This window comes from Ambystoma mexicanum, chromosome 6q (assembly GCF_040938575.1).
Source record: "Ambystoma mexicanum isolate Mex_15411 chromosome 6q, UKY_AmexF1_1, whole genome shotgun sequence".
In the NCBI taxonomy this organism is placed as follows: domain Eukaryota; kingdom Metazoa; phylum Chordata; class Amphibia; order Caudata; family Ambystomatidae; genus Ambystoma; species Ambystoma mexicanum.
Genome location: NC_090937.1, coordinates 1,258,940,157 through 1,258,952,478, shown reverse-complemented (window position 1 = coordinate 1,258,952,478; position 12,322 = coordinate 1,258,940,157). Strand labels below are relative to the sequence as shown.

At 46.6% G+C, this 12,322-nt stretch overlaps 1 protein-coding gene across 3 annotated transcripts in view; it reads right to left on the bottom strand.

Annotated features, from left to right (window-relative positions):
* The window catches only part of ANAPC4 (anaphase promoting complex subunit 4), a 1,458,106-nt gene that overhangs the window by 723,099 nt on the left and 722,685 nt on the right, over positions 1 to 12,322 (bottom strand). For all 3 annotated transcript variants that reach the window (XM_069631855.1, XM_069631854.1, XM_069631856.1), the window contains one exon: positions 12,098 to 12,154. In XM_069631855.1, the coding sequence (XP_069487956.1) occupies positions 12,098 to 12,154 (57 nt within the window). The remainder of the gene's footprint in view (positions 1 to 12,097; positions 12,155 to 12,322) is intronic.

The following is a 12,322-nucleotide window of genomic DNA, read 5'->3' as shown; positions in this document are numbered from 1 at the left end:
TGTTTTAACTTGTGGAGTGCAATTTTGCTCAGTTTTCATTCACTTGTCTTTTGGTTAAAGTGTTACTGTGCATTACTTGTTCACAAAACTTCAGGGAAGTGTTGCTAGGGGGTGCCTGAAGATATTTCGGTTTAACTTGTACTTTCCCTCCCTTTCGTTGAATTGGTAGAGTGCCGTTTGTAGTAGGTTTTCACTGTGCCGTTTTGCTCAGTTTTCACTATACCGCAAACTTGTCTACAATTGAATAGGGAGTTGTATATGATTTTCTTTTGACTAAAACTTAACTTACTTTATTAACTGTGATCTATGTGTTGCCTTAGAAGTGTATAAAATAAATATATATTCCCTTTTTTAATACAAAACTTTGGTCAGTGTTTCCTTGCTCCATAGTACTGTACTACCTATTGTGTCAACCCTGAATACTGCTCATCTCCCTCTTGAGATAAAGTCTGACTGCTCAGCCAAAGCTACCAACTAAATCTTTGTGGTACAGACTGATACCAAAGGGGATTTATTGCTCTCACCTGTAGTCCTAATCTGGGGTAGTGCTCCCCAAGGGAACTGCCCTGGATTCTGCCTAACAGATGTGATTGCCCTACAAGTATGTCTACGAGAGAATATACAGAGTTCTATACACAGGTAGTTGTACAACATAGGTGTATACGCAGTATACATTGGCAGTCAAAAATCTGGTGGCGAGAGGCGTAAGTGGTCTTGAGGTCAGATAGTTATAAGTCGTTTTCTTTAAGCCATTTGATACAGTTGAGTCTGAAGTGTGGTTAGGATTGGTCAGACCTTAGAGAGGAAGGGAGGGAGTTCCACAATTGGGCTGCTTCGACTGGGAAGATGTTGCCTCCGGCAGTGCTCAGTTTAAATGGGGGAAAAATTAGCTGGTTGGTATATGCTTCTCTAATAGGTCTATTGGATGTTCTTCTAATGAACCTTTCTGTTAGGTATTTGAGGGCTAGATTGTTAATACTTTTGAATATTAGCGATACTGTTTTAAGTTTGTGCAAACCCTGAATACTGCTCATCTCCCTCTTGAGATAAGTCTGACTGCTTAGCCACAGCTACCAACTAAATCTTTGTGGTGCAGACTGATACCAAAGGGGATTTCTTGCATATACCTGTAGTCTTAATCTTCTGTAGTGCTCCCTAAGGGAACTGCACAGGATTCTGCCTAACACGCTGCCACCACCACCATCAGCTTGGCGAAGACCCTCGGGGCAGAGGTCAATCCGAACGGCAGGACCTGAAACTGAAAATGCATGTTGCCAACCGCAAACCTCAGGTACCTCCTGTGCTTGGGATGAATCGGCACATGAAAGTATGCATCCTTGAGGCCGAGAGACACCAACCAATCCTGAAGTTGAAGGGCCTGGAGGACTTGAGAAGAGTTACCATCTTGAACTTGTCCTTCCTGAGGAGCTTGTTCAGCCAACGCAAGTCCATGATGGGTCTCAATACCCTGTCTTGTTTCGGGATCAAAAAATAAGGGGAATACCATCCCTTGTTCCTCTCCGCTACAGGCACCAGTTCTATGGCGCCTTTCTCCAGCAGGGATAGGATTTCAGGCGCAAGGAGCGTATCCGGCCGCTTCAAAGAGAGCTTCCCCGGTGGATTGTCATGAGGCCTCTGGCGAATGGGGAAACAGTAGCCATGGGCTATGATCTCCAGAATCCACACATCTGAAGTAATGGCACGCCATTCTCCAAGATGCTGCGCAAGTCTGCCCCCAACCGGCGAACCATGTGATATGGCCTCATGACTGAGCAGACGTGGCAGTTCCTGAGGGCAAGGACGCAACTGCCCGAGCAGCTTTGGCACCTCGAGTACCTTGCTTTCCACCTCTGGTACTCCTTTGACTGGCAGCTCCTCTCGATCTACCAAAGGAAGAGAAGTACCGAAAGGAACCTCCCCTCCATTACTGTACCCTAGGATGAAAAGGCGGAGGTTGACGTACTGCAGTGCCCAAAGACTTCGCTGCAGCTGTGGAGGTCTGCAACCTCTCATGGCTCTGCGTATCATGGTGCTCGCAGCCATGGACAGACTGACACAGTCTGCCGTGTCCAAACCCGACTGAACGGCTACACATGGAATCCTTGGCGTCCTGCACGAGGGCTAAAAATTCATCCCGTTCCTCCCCTTCGGGAATATACTCAGCCGCCAAAGATGCACAATTCCACAGAGTGTGAATCTCGCCAAGGCACAAACGGAGTTGGCTGCCTTCAAAGCCATACCCCCAGATGAAAATACCTTCTTCGCCCAACCATCAAAGCGCTTATCGTCCCTATCAGGAGGGATGGTAGGGTACGCAGCCTGCTTTGCGGGGGCCATAGCCGCCTGCACCACTAAACTCTCCGCAGTAGGGTGCGTCGACAAGTAGCAGGGGTCACCACTGGCTGGACGTTTTTTTTTCGGAAGTGACTTATTCACTGCCGGGAGACTCTCCGGACCAGTCAAAGCTGCTGCCACCCTTCTTTGCAAAGCCATATGAAATGGCAACACCGGGTCAGTGAGTGGACCTTGGTCCAGGATATCCGTCAGATCATCCTGCAGAAAATGAACAGGTGGAGCAGACCACCCCAAGTATTCAGTCACCCTCCACATGAGACGCCTATGTGAGGATTCGGCATGCGTTCCAGGCTCAGGCCTGCCAAACTCCACCTCTGGAGAGGTGTCATGCCCACTGGCGTCATGCAAGGACTGACAGAGTTCTTCCATCTGGCTGTGACCAGACAACAGGTCATCAGAGACCTCAGGAGGCACAATCACCTCCTCATCAGATCCTTCTTCCACCTCCGAAATGTAATCCAAAGGTTGGAATAAATCCAATCTGGATGGAGGAACAGAGAAGGGCTCAAATACAGGCCTCACTGACTTACTGAGAGCCATCCTCAGAGTTTCCACAGCTCTCCGGGTCACCTCCAGTAAAACCTTCACAAATGGCGTTGAGGGCGCAAATGGAATCGGCGTCGATGACTTTGACAACTGTTTCGAGGCCGGAGCCCTGAGAGTGTCCTTGGAAGGCCTCGGCGCTGATGGCGTCAACGACTTCTTCAGAGTCGGAGCCTCGAGAGAGTCCCTTGACGGACACAGCACCGATGGCGTTGACGCCTTCTTGGAAGGCTTCACAGGTTCCAACGGTCCCGATGGCATCGAGGACCGGGACCTGGATCTGGCATGGCTATGGCGATCAACCTTGTCCGATCGGGACCTCGACGGCTCCAGATGATCGCGCCGAACCGCCTGAGCCCAAAGGCGTGCGAGTGGTGGACCGAGCTCGTTCCTTGCCGGCATCTCTCGAAGGCACGGGCAGAACAGTGCCTTGCGATTCGGAAATCGCCATCTGCTGGTCGGAATGCATCCCATTCGGCCGGGGATGAAGACTTGGTGGGACAAGTCACCCACCTTCTGGTGGAGTCCGCCGATGAGGATGGGGAAGGCGACCGGTGACGGCGCTTCCGAGAATGCCTCGAATAGGCAGAGGAATGGCGGGAACCACTCTGAAACCAAGACCCCCTGGATTTTCGCCAACGCGGAGAGTCGCCCCTCGAGTCGTCGGTCGTAAGCCCAACGGATTTTGACTTATGGGGCTTAGACACCCTACCTACCTTTAATTTCGTCTTTCATTCCTGCATGGCCTTCGATGTCAGGGACTGTCAGTCATCGCAGTCGTCGGTGGTGTGGCTTTCGCCGAGGCACCAGAGGCAGATGTCGTGCGGGTCCGTGATGGACATTTTATCACATATATATATATATATATAACATCCGGTGACGACGACCCTCGACGGAGGCCCTCGAGGGACAACGTATCGACGTCATCGACGCAGGACACTTACGCCAAAACATTTTCCAAAGCAGCACAGATGTGGTCATTAGCGGTCATAGATGTGGAATAAGTCAGAGGACACAATCCCCTCGAAATGGGATTTCTTGGTAAGTTTGAGGAACTGTGGTTTAAAGGAAAGAGCTATCGAAAATTATTCCCAGGTTCTAAACCCTGTAGGAACAAACTGGGAGGGAAGTGGACAGTAGAGGGGGCAAGCTAAAAGGCAGAGAGGGTGATATAGGTAAGCTCGATTTGAGACAGAGCTTGTTCACTATCATTCAGTTTTAGAAACCGGTTGAGATTGAATTGATAACTAGAGGGTTTCCCTGCTCTTAACTTGAAGGCAGCCTGCATATCATCTGGATAGGTCAGAAAGTTGCAAGAAACAGAGTCCATCAGCTTGGCTGAGGGTTGAAGGTAAGGCTTAAAGAGTGATGAGGAGAGCATGGAAGCTTGGGGACATTCTAGGCTCAGAGTTAAAAGTCCAAGATCTACACTGGCACCTTTCTATCCTATAGGAAGTATGCAATTCACCCAAGGTCACTGCTATTGATACCAAATGCATTTTCAGGCAGTTAAGGAGAATGGCATAATTAACGGTAACAAAAGCGACTGATACGATTGAGCAAAATCATGGCAGTTGTTATCTTAAGACTTTTTCTTTCCTATGATATATGTGTTTAAGAGATTTGAAAGCAGGGAAATATCAGGGGTTTAAAACTTGTGTTCCTTGATGGAACAAAAGGGGAGGCTCTACCAACCACAGCTCGAAATGAGGCTTAACATTGGCTGAAAGAAAACATTTGGGAGAGGATTTAAGGCTACAATTTGTTAGTGCGCAAATGAGACCATCAGCTCTAAATTGTAACACGGCTTTTGAAAAAATGTTTTTAACCATTTTGTGTCTAGTATTAAGTGGCCTTTATTAGTGATGGGATGCACAAGTTTACGAATTATCTGTAGTGTTGAGATAAGTGAAAGCTCTAAGTTCCTGGAGAATATCTCTTGATGACAGTGGTAATCTCTATGGAAAATGGACTGTGAATGACACTTTAATTGACAATATTATATAGTACATCTGATAGTCTAAAAGAAGCTACTTTAAATGGTAGTCATGCCAAATATTAAAATGACCCAAGGAAAGGAGTACATAATTGGAAGAATTGCCTGAAGGAGGAACATCTTCCAGCAGGACATACAATCTGTTTCCAGGGCCGGGTGCCCTCTAAGCAAGGACAGCTATTATAGAATCGAAATTCGTAGCTTTAAAAGGAAGTGAAAAAAATGTCCAACATGCCATCCCATGATACGATTTCAACATTTGACAAGAATAACATGATTGTAAAATGATGGCAGCCCTCTTCCCTGACGGTTTTCTCTGATAGAGAATACATATGCATATAACAGTTATAGCAGGGGCAAATGATGTACAACACATCCAGAAGGGCTACCAAAGTCCAGGATCTATTTTAGTCAGACAGTCCCCTAGGCTAATAGGGGCATATTACACACCAAGGAGGGAAATAGTAGCAACACACTGAAACAACGTATATCCTATGCAGGAATATTATACACAGATTTAAAAATACGTATTTCATTACAGGAAGTCTTAGTAAAGAACTCCAGTGACCCTAGAAAAATGTTGCAGTTTTTGAGAAGTACCTTCCAGGGCTCTTATAAGAGTTCAAAATTAAAGAAAGTGCCTCACTGGAAATAACAGGACATAATATGTAGGCTGACCTGCAGCTATAGTGAGAGGTCATCCAAGTCCCAGTTCCTTCCCACAATCTCTCCATGGGTTGATCACTCTGGTCTCCATTTTTACTTCCAGTGTATTAACACATCATCCTCACACCTTTCCAGCCACATAAAGATGTATAGGAATTGGAGCAGAATTGAAATTGACAACAACCTAAAACAGCTAATGCTTGGTTCAAAATTAAAAGACAACTCACTACTAAACCCAAATATAGTAATCAGAGATTTTGACAATTGGCTCACAAAAGCCTTCAACAGAGTAGCTCTGCTGAAGAAATCCACGATTAACAACAAAAAAGGCAAACCTAACTGATTTAAATAGGATTTAAGGAAATGTAAAGTAGCATATAGAGCAGCTGAACATAAATGGAAGAACATAATTCCACCAACGAAAATATGTTATCTACAAAAGAAAAGAGGTCCCCATGCAGCCATCAGAAGAGGGAAGTCTGGATTCTATAACAGACTTGTAAATGCCATCTATTATTGAACCCAGAGTAAAACGAAGTTCTTATTCCAGGAAACACAGCACTCCGCAGCCTCTTGCCATCAGATCTTTCAAGTTCAAAATCATCATGCCCACTACTGAAGTGGGGAACGTAGGGGTGATGATGGACTAGAAACTCTCACTAGAACCTCAGATTAATGCCATATCTATAAGAGGTTTCATTCTACTAAAAGCCTTAAAGAAAATACTCCCATTTGTAATTTAACCCCAAAATACACAGCAATCTCTGCTATCATTATTTCCAGTCTTCACTACCCTAAACAGCCTATATCAGGTGCCCCAGCTCATCTACTGGTCAGACTGCAAAATGCTGCAGTTAGACTCTTACTAAAAATGATCACGCAGAGAGCACATAACCTCTGCAATGATGTCACTGCATTGGCTTACAGTAGCTCACAGATTTGCTTTTAAAACATTATGCATTATTTTCAATGCAATACATGATTTGCAACCATCCTTTACTTAAGGAACTATCAAGATTCACTTTCCTAGTAGAAAACTTAGATCAGCATAAGTCTCCTTGACCATCCCCACTTTCAATAAAATGAGAATGTGGCTCCAAATTCTCAACCCTTGCTACCAGGCTCTGGAACTCCTTATGTCACATTAGGGATAAAAGGAATTTAGCTCTTTCAAATCCATTCCACTACAGCTCTTTCCATCAAAATGAGAGAAAATTGATCTCCCTTGAGTAAGATCGCCTAAGAGTACTCAACATATACCATTAGCGACTGCAAACTGGTGCTGTACACTAAACCACTCCTCACCCAACCGGTATAATTTAAAGAAAATTGAGGGCTGACCTTTTTGCAAGCATTAATGAAACCACTGCTACTCTCCTCCCTTCAAGATATAAAAGTAAGTCACTATTCTCTAGATAGCAAAAGCTTAGGCTCACTCACCGAACACTCAATACTCACAATCAAGCCTCTGTGAATACCTGCCAAGGCGCTCACCGCACTAATGATCCACCCAGATCGCACTTCTTAATACCTGTATAGATATTTTGATCCCTCAACCAGATTTTCAATAAAACTGGTAAACTAATTTTAAATATTATAATTACACTATGCATTTAAGCATTTGCTTAGTTGGGCATTTCCAATGTTTGTTTCTTTTATTATTTATGATGCGCGCCAGACCCGAGGGTATCAGGGCGCAGAAGAAACAAGACAGTTTTCAGCTTAGGTTACAGAGCTGTACAGATATATACAACAAGATACAGAAAATAATTCCTCCCCCCTTGGCTGACTCCCACCCTGACACAGCCCTCTCCATGCTCTATTCCTCTATATCTGATACTCTCAATATCCTTGCCCCTGTCATGAGAATCCGCCTGAAGCCCAAAGCCAAATGTAACTCCTGGTATGACTCGGATCTCGTCACCCTAAAACGCAAGTGTAGGGTGGCAGAGAGGAAATGGCGTGCTTCATGTTCATCCTCTGACAAACTGGCCTGCCGCCTGCTCCAAAGGCAATACCGGCTCTCCGTTCTCACCAAGAAGAGAGCCCTTATCCAAGCCCGCATCTCTGAGGCATCAAACAACTCGGCCGAACTCTTTAAAATCTGCAAGGAGCTGGCCAACCCTGCTGCAGTCTCTACCTCTCCTGTCCCCTCCCAGGCCCTCTGCACTGCACTGGCCTCGCACTTCATCTCAAAAACCCAGGACATCCTGTCCTCGCTCTCCTCCTCTCTCCTCCCTCCCTCTCTTCCCAGCTCTCCCTCTTGCTCTCTTGCAGCCACCCCTCCACCCTCCTTCTCTGCTTTTCCACCTTTTTCTGCTGATGAGGTCTCCAGACAAGTCCGATCTATGAAAGCCTCGTCTAAACAGGTTCCCCCCTGTTCCTCCAAAACCATCAAGGACCACATCGACTCCCTGGCTCCTGTCCTGGCTGACTTCGGCAATCACTCCTTCGCCTCTGGAGTCTTCCCATCCCCCCTCAAGCACTCCCTTGTGCACCCCCTCCTCAAGAAACCCTCTGCCGACCCCTCCTGCCCGGCCAATTATCGCCCAATCTCCATTACTCCCTTCCTGGGTAAGCTCCTGGAGAAACTGGCCATCTCCCAGCTTAACCTCCATGCTGACTCTGTTGGTAATCTGCATGACCATCAATCTGGCTTCAGAGCTGCCAGAAGCACGGAAACTGCTCTCCTGAACATCCGTGAGGACCTGCTCCTGAACCTCGATACCAACACTCCCTGTGTTCTCATTCTGCTCGATCTCTCCTCTGCCTTTGACACTGTCAACCATGCCATCCTGCTCAACTGTCTCCGTGATAACCTGGGTATCACTGGTCAGGCTCTGGCCTGGCTGACTTCTTTCCTCTCCGATCGACCCTCCCAGGTCCAAATGGGCTCCTTCCTCTCTGACATCTTTTTCTCCACCTGTGGTGTCCCCCAGGGATCCAACCTCTCTCCCTGGCTTTTCAACCAGTATCTGGCACTCCTTGCCCACCGCATCGCCGCTCTCTGCCCCTACTTCCAGTGCTATGCAGACGATACCCAGCTCATCTTCAGGCTACCCTCAGCCTCCTCCTCTCCTTCCCTCATCTCCGACTGTCTGTCTGCTATCCATGAATGGTGCGCCGCCAATGACCTCTGCCTCAACGCCAGTAAGACTGAGATTCTACTCATCGGCACACCCACTCCCTCCTTCCCTGCAGCTCTCTGGCCGGCCTCCCTTGGCCCCCTTCCTGCCCCTACCTGCAAGGCTAAAAACCTCGGGGTCATCTTCGACTCCACACTCTCCTTCTCTCCTCATATATCTGACGTCTCTAAGAAGTCACACTACCAGCTGCACCTCCTCAGAGGTATTCTTCCCTTCCTCTCCTTCCCCCAGAAGCTCACTGTCTCTCGAGCCCTGGTTCTCTCAAGGCTGGACTACTGTAACAGCCTCTATCTTAATCTGCCTGCCTCCACTCTCCGCCCTCTGCAACTTATCCAGAACAGAACTGCGAGACTTGTCCTTGGCCTCAAGCCCAGGGACCGTATCTCTCCAGGACTGAAATCTCTTCACTGGCTCCCAGTGGCCGCGAGGATCAAGTTCAAAACCCTCTGCATTGTCCACAAGGCCTTCTGGGGCCTGGGACCAAAATACCTCCAACTCTCTCTTCCTAAATATCTTCCTTCACGAGCCCTTCGCTCATCCGTCTCCAACTCCCTCATGGTCAGCCGTTTCTCGAAGCAACGAGCTGGGGGTAGATCTCTCTCCGCAGCAGGGGCCTCCCTCTGGAACAGCCTTCCTGCCTCCCTGAAACTTGAGGAGAACCATCTCCGGTTCCGGAAGCACCTCAAAACCTTCCTCTTCGCTTCTGCCTTCTCTCTCCCTCTCCCCTGCTAATCCTGCTTAACTCCCCACTGAACTCAGCTCAAACCTGCATCTGGGCCACTCTCAGCAACCTCGGTCCAGGGCCCAGCCACTCTCCACCTGCACTGCCTCCCCGGCTCCCCCTGCACTGTGGGACTGTCACTGTATCCCTACAGCCCCTTTCCCAGCACTTGCTCTGCACTTACCTCGCACTTGCCACCAGCTGGCCCTTTCTATTTATTAATTATTATTATTTTATTTATTTATTTTTTTTTTTACGCTACTTACCTTGTACTGCACTTCCCCCCCACCTCCTCCCCCCTGCACTTCCTCCTTTTCCCCTTACCTCTGCACTTGCGCGATCTGAATGACACCTGGCCTAGTAGGATCGTTTGTCTGTTTTCCCCTTGTTTCCCTCCCTCCCTGCCTCGTCGCGCCTTGAAACACTTGTGTATAGGCGCGTTACAAATACCATATCATATCATATCATATCATATCAGGTACAGTCGAGAAATAAAGAAGTCTAGAATATTATATCCAGGCAGATTAGGGCTGTCTGATGACAATAGAATCACAAACTAAATTACACACAATGCAGGATATAGGGGGTAAATGGAATAACACTACATGTTTAGCCGTCATTTTCTTTAATCCAGTTGATATTATGTCTAAAGTGCCGGTATGTTTGGTCTGCTCTCAGGGAGGGCGGTAGGGCGTTCCAGAGCTGCACAGCTTTAACTGGGAAGCTGCATCCTCCCACTTTGGTAAGTTTAAACCTGGGAACCATCAGGCAATTAGAGTTGGCTATTCTTGAGGCCAGTTAGATGATTTTCTGTTGAATCTTTCTGTGACATAACTTGGGGCAGCGTTGTTCAGACACTTATGTGTTACAGAGGCCCTTTTTAGTAGGATTTTGTCATTGGTAGTAAGCCAGTTATACTATCTCCTCCTTTCAGATATATGATCTTTTTTTGTTATACCTAGCACAGCTCTAAGGGCGTTCTTTTGGAGAATCTGTATTTTATTAGCGAAATGCCTATTAGATCCTAAGTAAAGTTAGTTGCAGTAGTCCAGTTTGGACAGAATTAGAGCTCTGGCCAGAATGGTGCAACTGTTTGTGGAGAGGAATTGCTTTGCAGCTCTAATTAGCTTACAAGTGTAAGCAGTGGCTGAGGCCAAAGAATTGACCTGTTTGGGGAAGGTGAGAGAGGCATCCAAGTAAAATCCTAGTGTGTTTACCTCTTTGGCAACTTTGAGGGTCTTGCCATCGATGTTAAAGGTGGAATAGTTGTGTCCAAGTTTAAGGTTTGGGGTGGTACCAAGGATGATGAGCTCAGTTTTGTCATCATTCAAGCATAGACCATGGGAAGCCATCCATGCCTGGATGATGAGGTAAATTCTATTCACCAAGGCCAAATCCTTGTCGTAATCTCCCGTAAGTGGTATGAGGATCTGGGTATCATCTGCATTGTTAGTGTAGGTGATATCAAGATCGTCCAGATCATCGAAAAGGGGCTTAGTGAATATGTTATACAATGTGGGTGAGACACATGATCCCTGTGGTACCCCGCAGGTGATGGGAATAGGATCGGCTGATGATAGTGAGAAGACTTGCACAGTCCTATTACTCAGGAAGGATTGTATCTAGCCTATGGCCTCCTGAGAGAAATGCACGGTTAAATCCAAGTGGTTACAGAGGACTTGTGGTCCACCAGATCTAATGCAGCCGAAAGATCACGGAGAAGTAGCAATGCTGTTTTTCCATTGTCTTTGAGTGCCTCGATTTGGGCCTTAAGGTCTATCAGCGCTGTTTCGGTCCCATGTTGGGGCCTAAAGCCTGATTGACAGACTGCTAACAGTTGATTCTGTTCTACGTACTTCTGAATTTGAAGGTATGCTACCCTATCTAATATTTTTTGCACAAATGGTACTGTGGTGATCGGTCTGTAGTTGGTAGGTATTGTTGGATCTAGTGATTGTTTTCTAAAGGAGGGGGAGTACCCACAATTCCTTTAAATTACTGGGGATGGTGCCTGTGGAGAAAGAAGCATTGATTAGCTTAGAGATGAATTTTGATAGGTCTCTGGCTGCATCTTTATTGATTTGTGCTGGGCAGCTTGAGGGTAGTCATGACCCAATCAAGGTTTAGACTCTACATTGATGCCGCCTGCAACTGCCTATAAAGTCGAAACTAGTCCCATTCACAAAAAGAGGCTCCTGCCCAGGCTTTGGCTAGAGCCAACCAAGTGGATGCCCATATATTATGGCGACATCTTCTCCCTGCCCAAGAGGAAGATGGCCTGAAAGACAGGGGAGCACAAATGATAGGGCTTCAAATAACATGGCATGGGCGTAGTACCCAATATGCTGTGACGATGTAAAGGAAAGATGCAATGGAGCATACCAAAAAAGGTAAAAAATAGAAGGTACAACAATCACCAGTGTGGGGGCTCAACCAGGTGGAGAACAAGGTTGCCTGCGCTACTATAGTTAGTAGTGTTTTACCATAGATAAACATTGGAGGCTGGGGGGAGACCGTGTCGGGCTGCAGTGGAAGCCTCAAGGACTAAACAGTGTTTCGAAAACAAAATGAATTGAACTAGGAAGCGAGGTTGAAAAAGAGCTAACTTTATCAATAAGGATGGATGAGCAAGAATAGTGAATTTAGAGTATAAAAATAATGTAAACTCACCTGACCGACTCGTTCAACGTTGAAATATTTTCCTTTCCTGTCGTAGAGATCGGGGGCCTGGGAAAAGAAAAGCATTAAAGTCTTACTTCACGATTTCCCTCATAAGTTTGCTAGACATTATTATTATTATAATGTTGTTTGATCTTGATTATAATCATGGAAAATGATCACTGCAAGTGTTGCTACAATCGTGATTTGTAGTTTTGTCTATTTTGTGGCAAGGCA